This window comes from Canis lupus, chromosome 16 (assembly GCF_011100685.1).
Source record: "Canis lupus familiaris isolate Mischka breed German Shepherd chromosome 16, alternate assembly UU_Cfam_GSD_1.0, whole genome shotgun sequence".
NCBI classification, from domain to species: Eukaryota; Metazoa; Chordata; class Mammalia; order Carnivora; family Canidae; genus Canis; species Canis lupus.
The window spans coordinates 14,919,133-14,934,926 of NC_049237.1; the positions used below are offsets into that span (position 1 = coordinate 14,919,133).

General features: G+C 44.8%; 1 protein-coding gene across 1 annotated transcript in view; it reads left to right on the plus strand.

Annotated features, from left to right (window-relative positions):
- The first annotated feature begins 157 nt into the window (after positions 1-157).
- ZNF398 (zinc finger protein 398) overlaps positions 158-15,794 on the plus strand; it is a 37,567-nt gene continuing 21,930 nt past the window's right edge. The window contains exons 1-2 of the mRNA XM_038559616.1: positions 158-287; positions 3,306-3,701. Of these exons, the coding sequence (XP_038415544.1) occupies positions 264-287; positions 3,306-3,701 (420 nt within the window). The 5' untranslated portion in view covers positions 158-263. The remainder of the gene's footprint in view (positions 288-3,305; positions 3,702-15,794) is intronic.

The window sequence follows — 15,794 nt, forward strand, 5'->3', positions numbered from 1 at the left end:
GGAGCCGTTCCCAGGGCGCGCTCGGTGCCCATACAGCGCCAGCTGAGGGGCCGCTGCGGGCCGCGCGCCGCTAAGCCTGCCCGCCCCCGGGTTCCACCGGCCGCCGCCGTGCCTCCGCTGCGTCCCCGCGCCCCGAGCAGCCGCGCGAGCCCGGGCGGGGAAGGCAGGGCCGAGAGGCGGGGGTCGGCCTGCGTGGGGCCGCGCGGCGGCAGCGGCGACGACTCCAGCGACTCCGGAGACTCCGGGCGGGACCGCGCGGGGCCATGGCCGAGGCGGCCCCGGCTCCGGTAAGGGCGGCCCTGGTGCCGAGCGCTGCGAGCCCGGGACCGGCGGGGCGCCTAGGGCGCTGCGCCGCGGACCCGCAGGGCCCCGGAGCACCGGCGCTGCCGGGGTCCCGCCGACCGGGAGGAGCGCGAGGCTCCGGGGGGGACGCGGACGCCGAGCTCGCGGCTGGGAGGGCGCGCCCCCTCCCCCATCGCCAAGTCCCCGCGCCGCGGGTGCGAGGCCCAGGGCGCCCGCTCCCCGTTTGGACGTGTGGGGCGGAGAGCGCGTGTTCCGCTCATCAAAGAGGAGTGAGTGCAGAGGGGCTCCTGGCGCCGGGGGTCGGCCCCCCTACGGCCGCGGCCCGGGCCAGACGCTCGGTCTGGTGCTTGCCTCGGCCAGACTCGGCGCGGAGTCCCGGCGGAACGTCCCGGTGGGTGCGCTGCACCTGAGCCTCGCGCAGCCGCAGATGCCGCCGGCGGGAGGAGGGCCTGCGGGAGCGCAGGCACCGCCGGCGCCCGGGGTCTGACGGTGCCCGCCAGGCCGGAGGCCGCTGTGACCGAGCGGCGCGGGTTCCGAGGGTGGGAGCAGCTTCCGAGTGTTTATTCATGCCGCGGCTGTTTCCCGCAGGCCCGCAGCCTGCCAGGCGGTCTCCCAGCTGCTGGGGCCGCACAGACGCCCGAGAGAGGCCCTGCGCACGGGAGCCACGGAGCATGCCGTGGGATTGTCAGCTAGGAAGGAAGCCTTTGGTCACCCCAAGGAGAGCCGCTTCAGGGGGTCAGGGGCCCGAATGGGCAGTTGAGGAGTGCCTGGAATGAGAAGGAAGGGAAAAGAGGGAACAGTAGCAGTGCGGTGAGTAGAGCAGAGGGGAACACCGCCTCTGCCCTGGGACCTATTTTCCTTTTTTTCCGATTTTAATATGGTAGAGATGATCACGTCTCTATGCCAACCTTATCTAAGAAATATGATGGAAACTACAAATAGAACTTTAAATTTTCTAGTAGTCACATTCGAAAAGGAATTGTTGGAATTAGTCTTAATGAATTTTATTTAACCCAATGGTTACAAAATATTTCAGTGGGTAACCAATATGAAGAACTTAATAAATTTTACATTTTCCCCCATACTAAGTGTGCAAAATCTGGTGTGTACTTTATTCTAACTGCACATCCCAATCAAAATAACCACATTTCAAGTGCTCAGTAGCCACGTGTGGCCACCCTAATGAATAGTGCTGGTCTGTCTTACAAGAAGCAGGAAAGATTGAAATACCATAAAAAAAAGAAAAGAACAATGTCCCTAAAAACGTGGAAGGAGTTGGCATTCAGAGCATAAGTGGAGAGATTCGTTTTAAACAGGGTGAAACGGGATCCCTGGGTGGCGCAGTGGTTTAGCGCCTGCCTTTGGCCCAGGGCGCGATCTGGAGACCCGGGATGGAATCCCACGTTGGGCTCCCGGTGCATGGAGCCTGCTTCTCCCTCTGCCTGTGTCTCTGCCTCTCTCTCTCTCTCTCTCTGTGACTATCATAAAATAAATAAATAAACAAACAAACAGGGTGAAACTTTCCTGTGGGAAGGGAGAAAGCATGGATTAAGTTAGTGACAAGTTTGAAGTGGGAAGGGCTGTGGGGGAAAATGGAGAAATTAAAAGAGTTTCAGTCTCATTACTCCAGTTTTCTTCTCAAAGGAGGAGGCCGTGTTGTCCCCCCGGAATTGAGGGATTCTGCAGTGGACCAGAGCCTGAGTGTTCATGTATGCTCCCCACACCAGCAGTATCAAACACAGAATCTCAATTCTCCTCCCAGACCTCCTGGATCAAAGTCTGCCTTTTAGCAGAATCTCCAGATGATTTTTATTGCACATTAGTTTGAGAAGCACTGTACTAGAAGTTTAAGGAGTGTGCTGGGGGTTTGTAGTGGCCACGTTATGGAATGGGAAGAGAAGCTTGGGGGTACCAGGCAGCACTGAGTTCCTGCTGAGCCCAGAAACCAGTGGTGTGTGGTGACACTGGTTCTCTCTGCTGTGGGACTTTCTTTAGTACGGTTTAGCAGCCTGCTTACAGGAAGAGAGAAAGAAAGAACAGTTAGATGGTTTCAGAGCTGGAGTCTGTGAGGCAGAAGGGGTTGAAGGTGGTTGAAATGATCAGCTGAGGAAAAAAACAAAGCCTGGAACAGGCTCGCCAGCCTGGAGCAAAAGACATGATCAGAGCAAGTAGCTGGTGGGCTGGAGAGATGGGAGGTTGTGGTCAGGAGGGTGTTCTCAGATGCATGGAGTTGGAAGGCTCTGTAGAGGTCATTCTGGTCCAACCTCCTATTTGTTGTTGGAATTTATTTTTAATACACTTTTTGTTTAGTAGCATTTTCAGTGACAGGACAGCCTGTTATGTTCTTGGAGAGATCTAGTTTCAAAAATTATTTATATAGGCCAGAGTTTGCCTGCCTGAAAATTCCATGTTGTTTCTAGTTCTGCCCTCTGGAGTAAACGCAGTATAATATTAAACAAGTCTGTTCTGCCTTCTGTTTTATAGCCATCAACTATTTGACAATAGCCATCATGTTTTCTTCATACCCAACATTCGCAACTTAATTAACTATTACTGAGTGGTATGATTGTGGTTTGTAAGCAGGGTGGTGGACAGGGCCAGAGCATAAATCAATAAAGGGCTTATCAGAGGGCAGTGAGTTCAGTGAAACCTGGAAAGATCTGGTGCCCTTAGGCCTTTTCCAGAAATAGAGGGTACAGCAGCAACCTGAGCCTCCAGACAGTTGGCTCTAGGACCTGGCATCCCAGGGAATATGCCAGGCTGGTTCTTGATCCAGTTTCATTCATTTACTTACTTAATTCATCGCTGAACCACCAAAGCAGTTCTCTTGGCTTTCGATGCTGATGAGTCCCATTAAGATGAAGCTTATGGAGGCAGTGCGAAAACGATATTTAGAGTAATCTTAGTTGGTTAACTCGTTAACCAGTCCTCCTTTGATTTCAGTTTGCATTAGGGCTCCTTCCGACACTCAATGCCTTGTCTCATCTCTCCACTGCATGTAGACTTCTGAATGGGACTCCGAATGCCTTACGTCGCTGCAGCCCCTTCCTCTTCCCACACCCCCAGCAGCAAATGAGGCACACCTGCAGACTGCGGCCATCTCCCTGTGGACAGTGGTGGCAGCTGTGCAGGCTATCGAGAGAAAGGTGGAGGTCCACAGCCGGCGACTCTTGCACCTAGAAGGACGGACGGGGACAGCAGAGAAGAAGCTAGCCAGCTGTGAAAAGACGGTGGCTGACCTTGGGAACCAACTGGAGGGCAAGTGGGCTGTGCTGGGGACCCTGCTGCAGGAGTATGGGCTGCTGCAGAGACGGCTGGAGAACTTGGAGAACCTACTGAGGAACAGGAACTTCTGGATTCTGCGGCTGCCACCCGGCATTAAAGGAGATATCCCGAAGGTAATTCTCTCACTTGTTGATGGAAAGTGGTGCCCCTAGTCCTTAGACTGGGAGGAAGGGACGGTGTTGGCCAATCTGGCTAAAGGAAAGGTGAAGGTGGCTTTTGTTTACCTATTTGGGAAGCATTTTGTGTTCAGTGTAGTGATAATTTGAAGTGTCAAATTCTTTCCTTTAAAAAAAAATGTACTTATTTGAGAGAGAGAATGAGAACAAATATGATCATGAGAGTGGGGGTGAGGAGAGGAGGAGGGAGAAGCAAGTTCCCTGCTGACGTGGGGCTCGATCCAGGACCCTGAGATCATGACCTGAGCTGAAGGCAATTGCTTAACTGGCTGAGCCACCCAGGCGCCAGTGGAAAACTCTTTCCAACTCAAAGTTGACTACCTGGCAGATAGACTTTTTCCTCTTACGTTTTTTTCTACCCTTTACTGCGGAGTCACTTTTTTCTTTGTTAACCTGCTTGCCACAACCTTGATGTGGAAACTAAGTATCATTTAAATCAGCTTGTCTGAATCTGTTGGTAGTTCTGGTGAAAAAAAGGAGGAAGAGGGAAGAGCTGTAGAGTAAATATAAGGGTTTGGGGCTCTCTGTAGATCTAGGATTAATGTGATCTGTCCTTTAGCATCTTTTACAGAAGTTTGCTGTGGTACTAGGGCCTGGCCCTGCTGGAGGGAGTAGCCCACAAACCAAAAGCCATGGAATTCTTAAGCCATGTATTCTTAAGCCATGGAGTACAGCTTTGTGGCAGCTAGTTTCCTTAAGCACATACACATATAAGCACATATGTTTGCTCCATATCTGTATCCTAAAGACACAGCATTGAACAATTCATTTAAGAGTCCCTGGAGCTTATATTTTAGTGGAGAAAGAAAGATAAACAAAATAAATACATTTAAGTGTGTAGATAAAAAATAAAAGTGCTATTTGGTGATATATTTTATGTGGGATTTCAGAGAACCTATCATAAAGATGCTAATATTTAGGCTGAGACAGAATGATAGGAAGGACCCAGCTATGAGAAGATCTAGGAAAAGCTTTCTAGGCAGAACAAACGCCCAGTGCAAAGTCCTGAAGGGCATGGGGAAAGGCCCATTAACTGGTATGTAGTGAACAGATAGGCATATGCCTATTTAAGTGGGTAGGGGTCAGGTCATTCAGGGCAGTGTTTTTCAGCCCTGACTTTACATTTTGGTGGGTATCACAACTAGAGATTCCAATTTAGTGGGTCCCAGATGGGGCCTAAACATTAATAGTATTTACAGCTCCATAGTGGAGTCTAATATGCGATTGGGGATGTGAGTCACTGATGTGTAGAGGATCTGGAGGCCAAGGAGAAGAATTGGTTTTATCGTAGGTGTAATGGAAAGAAAGTGAAGTGTTGTTTGTTTTTTTTTAAGATTTTATTTATTTATTCATGAGAGACAGAGGGTCTGCCTGTCTCTCTCTCTCTCTCTCTCTCTCTCTCTGTGTCTCTCATGAATAAATAAATAAAATCTTAAAAAAAAAGAAATTGAAGGTTTTAAGCAGAGGAGCTCTATCTGGTTTATATTTTGAACAAATCACGTTGGCTGCTCTGTGGAGAGAGGGTCAAGGTGGTAAGAACAGAAGCAGTAGGCAGCTGTAATAGTGGGAGGGATGAGAGTAGGTTGGGTGAGGGTAGCAGTGGTAGAGACGAGCAGTGGACAGGTTCAGGACCTTTGGTGGAATTGATGGGTTTGGAGTTACTGATGGGAATTAGCGAATGGGGAACGAAGGACAATGATCTTTGTAAATTTACTCTATGATTATGCACCTAGAACTTAATGTTCTCACTGCTTTAGTTATTTTCATAAGAAACCTAACTTGCCCAAGATCATATAGTTCAGAAATACAAATAATAGAGTGATATCGTTACCCATTTGGCTCCAGAGCATATGCTTTTCCTACCTCAAGTTTACTGACTCAGGCTTTTGGCTTGAAGAACCGGCTGGAATGTGGTGGCATTTACTGAGATGGGAAATGTCTTGAGGAGTGGGAGGGAATGAGGACTTCTCTTTTGGCAGCAGTAGGTTTGAGATGACCGTGACATATGATGGTAAGTGGTCTCTGCCGCTCAAAGATGAGAAATATTTGGCAGTCATTGGTGCACATATCATGTTGTAAGTCATGAGGCTGGAAGTGATTGCCTCGGGCGAGAAAGTGGAGAAGCAGGAGAAAGAGTCCAAGGACCATGCCCAGGAGCAGGAAGAGCCAGCAAAGAAGGCTGAAAAGGAGTGGTCAGTGAGGTGGGAACAAGACGGGAAAGTATGTGGGGTCACAGAACAAGGAAAAGCATTTGAGGAGAGAGTTGTCGTTTTGTTGCATGTTACTAAGAGGTCTAGAAAGATGAGGACAGAGTATGATTTGGCAACAGAGACCTAGCTGGTGACCTTGCCAAGAGTTCTCTTGCCCTGTGAGGAGGGTGGGGATGGCGGGGAGGGGGGGTATAGAAATCTGAAAGGGGGCAAATTGAAGAGTGAGTGGGAAGAGAGAAGGATGACCGATGCCTCTGTCCAGGCATGCAGGGAGGGACATCAGCTCACATCCGACAGAGAACCTTCCCCAGTGTGTTTCACTTGTGTGTCTGCAGCCTCTCTGAGACTTCTGTGGGACAATTTAGACTAGTACTTGCCACAAGATTAGCAGAGAAGGTAAGTTAAAGTGTGTATCCATTGTCTTACCTAGATAAATGGATAACATTTAGATTCTTGGGTTTTGGCTCAGGTCATGAGATGGAGCCCCGTGTCGGGCTTTGTGCTTGGTGGGGAGTCTGCTTGAAAGTCTCCTTCCCCATCTCTGTCTGCCTCTCTCCCTCCCCTTCTGCCCCTCCCCCCCCAAAATAAGATATTTTTTTTGCTTTTTAAGATTTTATTTATTTATTCATGAGAGACACACACACGGGGGAGGGTGGGCAGAGAAATAGACAGAGGGATAAACACTTCATGCAGGAAGCCCAATGTGGGACTTGATCCCGGGACTCCAGAATCATAACCTGAGCCAAAGGCAGACTTTCAACCACCGAGCCACCCAGGCATCCCAAATAAATAAAATCTTAAAAAACAAAAAAAAATGTAAACTCTCCATTTTAAACTCCGAAATCATATATAAAATAATGTGATGTTTCTTTTTTTTTTTTTTTAAGATTTTATTTATTTATTCATAGAGACACAGAGAGAGAGAGAGAGGCAGAGACACAGGCAGAGGGAGAAGCAGGCTCCATGCAGAGAACCTGACGTGGGACTCGATCCAGGGTCTCCAGGATCACGCCCTGGGCTGCAGGCGGCGCTAAACCGCTGCGCCACCAGGGCTGCCCAAAGTGATGTTTCTTAAAGGTGTTTTTTAAAGATTTTATTTATTTATTCATGAGAGATACAGGGAGAGAGAGAGACATAGGCAGAAGGAGAAGTAGGTTCCCTGCAGAGATTGGATCCAAGGACCCCAGGATCACACCCTGAGCTGAAGGCAGACACTCAACACTGGGCCACCCAGTGTCCCTCTTAAAGATTTCTTCATGAAATTAGAATATACTGAAGATTAACTGGCTTTATTTTTTTTTAATTTTTATTTATTTATGATAGTCACAGAGAGAGAGAGAGAGAGAGAGAGGCAGAGACATAGGCAGAGGGAGAAGCAGGCTCCATGCACCGGGAGCCCGATGTGGGATTCGATCCTGGGTCTCCAGGATCACGCCCTGGGCCAAAGGCAGGCGCTAAACCGCTGCGCCACCCAGGGATCCCGATTAACTGGCTTTAAATGTGGGAAGTAAAGTTTGTGTCTTTGCTTTGTTGAAAATGTTCTTATTCTGTCCTTTTGAGGGCCAAGATCAGAATAATTTTTCCACAGCTTTCTTCTTAGTTTCAATTTTTAATATTTTTTTTATTTTCTTTTAATTTTTTTTTATGATAGTCACAGAGAGAGAGAGAGAGAGAGAGGCAGAGACACAGGCAGAGGGAGAAGCAGGCTCCATGCACCGGGAGCCTGACGTGGGATTCGATCCCGGGTCTCCAGATCGCGCCCTGGGCCAAAGGCAGGCGCCAAACCGCTGCGCCACCCAGGGATCCCAATTTTTTAATTTTTAATTTAATTTTTTCAAAGATTTTATTTATGTGTTCATGAGAGACACAGAAAAAGGCAGCGACACAGACAGAGAGAGAAGCAGGCTCTCTGCTGGGAGCCCGATGTGGAACTCCATCCTAGTACCCCGGGATCAGGCCCTGAGCCGAAGGCAGATGCTTGACTGCTGAGCCAACCAGACGTCCCAGTTTCAATTTTTTAAATTGTGGTAAAAAAAATTGGGTGGCTCAGTTGGTTAAAGGCCTGCCCAAGGCTCAGGTCATGATCTCAGGATCCTGGGATTGCGTCCCATGCCCGAGAATCTGGCTCCCTGTTTGGTGGGGAGCCTGCCTTTCCTCTCCCTCTCCATCTGCCCCTCCCTGCTGCTCGTGCTCTCTCTCCCCCCCCCCCCCAAACAAAATCTTTAAAAAAAAAATTGTGGTAAAATAAATACAACATAAAAGTTACCATTTTTGCGATATTTAATGTACAGTTTAGTGGCATTAAGTACATTCTTGTAAAGTGTGACCACCATCCCCACTGTCCATCTTCAGAACTTCCCAAACTGAAACTCTGTCCCCATCAAACACTAAGCCACAGCCCTAAGGAGCCCTAAGCCTCCTGCCCCAGCCTCTGGGGCCAACCTTCTGCTTTCTATCTCTGTGAATTTGACTATTCTTGGGACCTCATATGAGTGAAATTCTACACTATTTGTCCCTTTGTGACTGGCTTATTCCACTCAGCATAACACCCTTCAGGTTCACCTGTGTTACAGTGTGTCAGCATTTCCATTATAAGGCTGAATGATATTCCATTTCTCTAAGATTTTTTTGTTTGTTTGTTTTAGAAATTTTAGGACCTATGGACTTTTTTTTTTAATTTTTTTTTTCTTTTTAACTTATTCATTCAGAAAGAGAGAGAGAGGCAGAGACAAAGGCAGAGGGAGAAGCAGGCTCCATGCAGGGAGCCCGACATGGGACTTGATCCCGGGTCTCCAGGATCACATCTGGGCTGCAGGTGGCACTAAACTGCTGCGCCACTGGGGCTGCCCTCTAAGAATTTTTTTTTTTTTTTAAGATTTTATTTATTTATTCATGAGAGACACGGAGAGTCAGAGATACAGGCAGGAAGAGGGAGAAGCAGGCTCCATGCAGGAAAGCCGATGTGGAACTCGATCCCAGGATTGTGGGATCAAGCCCTGAGCCACCCAGGCATCCCTCTTGCAGAATTTTAAAGGCATTGATCCTTTGTCTCGTAACATGAAATACCATTGATAAAAACCTTTATGCCAAATCAATTCCAAATTAATATTTTTGTATTCCAAATGAATATCAAACCCATTTGTAAGAAATCAATTTTCTTCTCTCTAGAAGTTTCCTTCCCTTTCCCTTTCCCTTTCCCTTTCCCTTTCCCTTTCCTTCCCTTTCCCTTTCCCTTTCCTTCTTCTTTTTCCATTCATGAAAGACACAGAGAGAGAGGCAGAGACATACGCAGAGGGAGAACAGGCTCCATGCAGGGAGCCTGATGTAGGACTCGATCCCGGGACTCCAGGATCACGCCCTGGGCCAAAGGTAGGCGCTAAACTGCTGAGCCGCCCAGGGATCTAGAAGTTTTCATCTTCCATTTGTACTTGTTTTTCTAAAATGTGTTGAGGGTGTGTCTGGAGGTAGGTCTTTTAATATTTGTGTCAGGTGCTTGGTATGATCTTTCAGTCAGAAAATGGGTCTTTCCAGCTCTGGGAACTTTTCTTACATAATTCCATTTTTATAGTATTTCATCCTCATTTCCCCTTTCTGGAAAGATGGATCATCATCTTTGTCTCTAACTTTCTCTTCTTGTTATTCACCTTTTTAGAGTTCCCTAATCTTTCTTTCCAGTCTTTCTAATCATTTTAATACATATTTAATATTCTTTTATTTTCTTTCTTTTTTTTTTTACATATTTAATTTTCAAGAATATTTCTAGCTCCTTTTTTTTTGGAGCAGCCTGAGTTTTTTTTAATGGATGCAATATTTGAATTTCTCTGGAAATACATATTAGAGGTCTCTTTGATTTGTTAGTTCATTGTGGTTTTTTCCTTCTAGGGTAGTTTGTAGTGTTTGTTCATCTTGGTGCTGTAATTTTTTTTTAAACACTGAGTATTGTTAGGTTGTATATTGATAAGTGAAGGATTCAACTTATTAATAGGTCAATTATAGGAGGCCTGTTTTCTCTGCCACCATGTGAGTCTGTTTAATCAAAAGACCTTTTCTTAATAAGAGAGAGCTGTCTCTACTGATGCTAGATGTAGGTGGGCTTTCCTTTGAGTTACCGTGGCAACGAGCTAGTAGGGAGCGCAAGGACCACCAAGATGCCAGAGTAAGGCAGTTCTGTGTTGTCAACACCCACCCTGGCTTCACAGGCCGTCTCCAGGAAGCTATTCCATTTCCTTAGAGGTGATATGTATGGTGTTAGCTTTTGGGTAAATCGTCACTCTGCTTCTGGGATGACAGCAGAGGAATCCCTGCTCTTCCAAAGACAGACCTTCAAACTGCAGCTGTCATCACTTTGATTCCTGCTCCATGTGTCTGCCAGCTTTGAGCTTGGAATTCTCTGGATTCCTCAACTGTAGTCCCTCCTGTGCGTATCACAGAGCTGCAGCTTCCTTACACGCCTTGGGCCCTAGCACATGCCTGTCCTCTGTGTCTCACTGAGAAACTTTTCAAAAATTCTGGTCCAGTGATGGCTTCTCCTCATTCTTGCCACCACTTTAGATTTAGTCCTTGCTGATCTTTTCTCTTCTTTTTTTTTTTTAAATAAATTTATTTTTTATTGGTGTTCAATTTACTAACATACAGAATAACACCCAGTTCTCATCCCGTCAAGTGCCCCCCTCAGTGCCCATCACCCATTCACCCCCACCCCCCCGCCCTCCTCCCCTTCCACCACCCCTAGTTCGTTTCCCAGAGTTAGGAGTCTTTATGTTCTGTCTCCCTTTCTGATATTTCCCACACATTTCTTCTCCCTTCCCTTATATTCCCTTTCACTATTATTTATATTCCCCAAATGAATGAGAACATATAATGTTTGTCCTTTTCTGATTGACTTACTTCACTCAGCATCATACCCTCCAGTTCCATCCACGTCGAAGCAAATGGTGGGTATTTGTCGTTTCTAATGGCTGAGTAATATTCCATTGTATACAAAAACCACATCTTCTTTATCCATTCATCTTTCAGTGGACACCGAGGCTCCTTCCACAGTGTGGCTATTGTGGACATTGCTTCTAGAAACATCGGGGTGCAGGTGTCCCGGAGTTTCACTGCATCACTGCAAAGATGCATCACTGCATCTTTGGGGTAAATCCCCAACAGTGCAATTGCTGGGTCGTAGGGCAGATCTATTTTTATTTTATTTTATTTTATTTATTTTATTTTATTTATTTTATTTTTTATTTTTATTTTTATTTATTTATTTATTTACGATAGTCACAGAGAGAGAGAGAGAGAGGCAGAGACACAGGCAGAGAGAGAAGCAGGCTCCATGCACTGGGAGCCCGACGTGGGATTCGATCCCCGGTCTCCAGGATCGCGCCCTGAGCCAAAGGCAGGCGCCAAACCGCTGCGCCACCCAGGGATCCCCGGGCAGATCTATTTTTAACTCCTTGAGGAACCTCCACACAGTTTTCCAGAGTGGCTGCACCAGTTCACATTCCCACCAACAGTGTAAGAGGGTTCCCTTTTCTCCGCATCCTCTCCAACATTTGTGGTTTCCTGCCTTGTTAATGTTCCCTGTTCTCACTGGTGTGAGGTGGTATTTCATTGTGGTTTTGATTTGTATTTCCCTGATGGCAAGTGATGCAGAGCATTTTCTCATGTGCATATTGGCCATGTCTATGTCTTCCTCTGTGAGATTTCTCTTCCTGTCTTTTGCCCATTTCATGATTGGATTGTTTGTTTCTTTGGTGTTGAGTTTCATAAGTTCTTTATAGATCTTGGAAACTAGCCCTTTATCTGATACGTCATTTGCAAATATCTTCTCCCATTCTGTAGGTTGTCTTTGAGTTTTGTTGACTGTATCCTTTGCTGTGCAAAAGCTTCTTATCTTGATGAAGTCCCAATAGTACATTTTTGCTTTTGTTTCTTTTGCCTTCGTGGATGTATCTTGCAAGAAGTTACTGTGGCCGAGTTCAAAAAGGGTGTTGCCTTTGTTCTCCTCTAGGATTTTGATGGAATCTTGTCTCACATTTAGATCTTTCATCCATTTTGAGTTTATCTTTGTGTATGGTGAAAGAGAGTGGTCTAGTTTCATTCTTCTGCATGTGGATGTCCAATTTTCCCAGCACCATTTATTGAAGAGACTGTCTTTCTTCCAATGGATAGTCTTTCCTCCTTTAACAAATATTAGTTGACCATAAAGTTCAGGGTCCACTTCTGGGTTCTTTATTCTGTTCCATTGATCTATGTGTCTGTTTTTGTGCCAGTACCACACTGTCTTGATGACCACAGCTTTATAGTACAACCTGAAATCTGGCATTGTGATGCCCCCAGCTATGGTTTTCTTTTTTAAAATTCCCCTGGCTATTCGGGGTCTTTTCTGATTCCACACAAATCTTAAAATAATTTGTTCTAACTCTCTGAAGAAAGTCCATGGTATTTTGATAGGGATTGCATTAAACGTGTAAATTGCCCTGGGTAACATTGACATTTTCACAATATTAATTCTTCCAATCCATGAGCATGGAATATTTTTCCATCTCTTTGTGTCTTCCTCAATTTCTTTCAGAAGTATTCTATAGTTTTTAGGGTATAGATCCTTTACCTCTTTGGTTAGATTTATTCCTAGGTATCTTATGCTTTTGGGTGCAATTGTAAATGGGATTGACTCCTTAATTTCTCTTTCTTGAGTCTCATTGTTAGTGTATAGAAATGCCATTCATTTCTGGGCATTGATTTTGTATCCTGCCACAGTGCCAAATTGCTGTATGAGTTCTAGCAGTTTTGGGGTGGAGGCTTTTGGGTTTTCTATGTAGAGTATCATGTCATCGGCGAAGAGGGAGAGTCTGACTTCTTCTTTGCCGATTTGAATGCCTTTAATGTCTTTTTGTTGTCTGATTGCTGAGGCTAGGACTTCCAGTACTATGTTGAATAGCAGTGGTGAGAGTGGACATCCCTGTCTTGTTCCTGATCTTAGGGGAAAGGCTCCCAGTGCTTCCCCATTGAGAATGATATTTGCTGTGGGATTTTCGTAGATGGCTTTTAAGATGTTGAGGAATGTTCCCTCTATCCCTACACTCTGAAGAGTTTTGATCAGGAATGGATGCTGTATTTTATCAAATGCTTTCTCTGCATCTAATGAGAGGATCATCTGGTTCTTGGTTTTTCTCTTGCTGCTATGATGAATCACATTGATTGTTTTACGAGTGTTGAACCAGCCTTATGTCCCGGGGATAAATCCTACTTGGTCATGGTGAATAATTTTCTTAATGTACTGTTGGATCCTATTGGCTAGTATCTTGTTGAGAATTTTTGCATCCATGTTCATCAGGGATATTGGTCTGTAATTCTCCTTTTTGGTGGGGTCTTTGTCTGGTTATGGAATTAAGGTGATGCTGGACTCATAGAACGAATTTGGAAGTACTCCATCTCTTTCTATCCTTCCAAACAGCTTTAGTAGAATAGGTATGATTTCTTCTTTAAACATTTGATAGAATTCCCCTGGGAAGCCATCTGGCCCTGGACTCTTGTGTCTTGGGAGGTTTTTGATGACTGCTTCAATTTCCTCCCTGGTTATTGGCCTGTTAATGTTTTCTATTTCTTCCTGTTCAGTTTTGGTAGTTTGTGGCTTTCCAGGAATGCGTCCATTTCTTCTAGATTGTCTAATTTATTGGCGTATAGCTGTTCATAATATGTTTTTATTTTTTTTATTTATTTATTTTATTTATTTATTTTTTTCATAATATGTTTTTAAAATCGTTTGTATTTCCTTGGTGTTGGTAGTGATCTCTCATTTCTCATTCATGATTTTATTTTATTTTATTTTTTTTTTTTTTTTCATTCATGATTTTATTAATTTGAGTCTTCTCTTTCTTCTTTTCAATAAGGCTGGCTAATGGTTTATCTATCTTATTAATTCTTTCAAAGAACCAACTCCTGGTTTTGTTGATCTGTTCCACAGTTCTTCTGGTCTCGATTTCGTTGAGTTCTGCTCGAATCTTAATTAACTCTCTTCTGCTGGGTGTAGGGTCCATCTGCTGTTTTTTCTCTAGCTCCTTTATGTGTAAGGTTAGCTTTTGTATTTTAGTTCTTTCCAGTTTTTGAATGGATGCTTGTATTGCGATGTATTTCCCCCTTAAGACTGCTTTTGCTGCATCCCAAAGATTTTGAACGGTTGTATCTTCATTCTCATTTGTTTCCATGAATCTTTTTAATTCTTCCTTAATTTCCTGGTTGACCCTTTCATCTTTTAGCAGGATGGTCCTTAACCTCCACGTGTTTGAGGTCCTTCCAAACTTCTTGTTGTGATTTAGTTCTAATTTCAGGGCATTTTGGTCTGAGAATATGCAGGGGACGATCCCAATCTTTTGGTATCGGTTCAGACCCGATTTGTGACCCAGTATGTGGTCTATTCTGGAGAAAGTTCCATGTGCACTTGAGAAGAATGTGTATTCAGTTGAGTTTGGATGTAAAGTTCTGTAGATATCTGTGAAATCCATCTGGTCCAGTTTATCATTTAAAGCTCTCGTTTCTTTGGAGATGCTGTGCTTAGAAGACCTATCGAGGGTAGAAAGAGCTAGATTGAAGTCACCAAGTATAAGTGTATTATTATCTAAGTATTAATTCACTTTGGTTATTAATTGATTTATATATTTGGCAGCTCCCACATTTGGGGCATATATATTGAGGATTGTTAAGTCCTCTTGTTGGATAGATCCTTTAAATATGATATAGTGTCCCTCTTCATCCCTCACTACAGTCTTCGGGGTAAATTTTAGTTTATCTGATATAAGGATGGCTACCCCTGCTTTCTTTTGAGGACCATTTGAATGGTAAATGGTTCTCCAACCTTTTATTTTCAGGCTGTAGGTGTCCTTCTGTCTAAAATGAATCTCTTGTAGACAGCAAATAGATGGGTCCTGCTTTTTTATCCAGTCTGAAACCCTGCACCTTTTGATGGGGTCATTAAGCCTGTTCACGTTCAAAGTTACTATTGAAAGATATGAGTTTAGTGTCATCATGATATCTATTCAGTCCTTGTTTTTGTGGATTGTTCCACTGAACTTTCTTAAAGGGGAATTTTAAGAGTCCCCCTTAACATTTCTTGCAGAGCTGGTTTGGAGGTCACATATTCTTTCAGTTCCTGCCTGTCTTTGAAGCTCTTTATCTCTCCTTCCATTTTGAATGAGAGCCTTGCTGGATAAAGTATTCTTGGTTGCATGTTCTTCTCATTTAGGACCCTGAATATATCCTGCCAGCCCTTTCTGGCCTGCCAGTTCTCTGTGGAGAGGTCTGCTGTTACCCTAATACTCCCCATAAAAGTCAGGGATTTCTTGTCTCTTGCTGCTTTAAGGATCTTCTCTTTATCTTTGGAAATTGCAAGCTTCACTATTAAATGTCGAGGTGTTGAATGGTTTTTATTGATTTTGGGGGGGATCTCTCTATTTCCTGGATCTAAATGCCTGTTTCCCTTCCCAGATTAGGAAAGTTTTCAGCTATGATTTGTTCAAATACATATTCTGGCCCTCTGTCCCTTTCGGCGCCCTCGGGAACCCCAATTAAACGTAGGTTTTTCTTCCTCAGGCTGTCGTTTATTTCCCTTAATCTGTCTTCATGGTCTTTTAATTGTCTCTTTTTTCCTCAGTTTCCCTCTTTGCCATCAACTTGTCTTCTATGTCACTCACTCGTTCTTCTACCTCGTTAACCCTCGTCGTTAGGACTTCTAGTTTGGATTGCATCTCATTCAATTGATTTTTAATTTCTGTCTGATTGGATCTAAATTCTGCAGTCATGAAGTCTCTTGAGTCCTTTATGCTTTTTTCTAGAG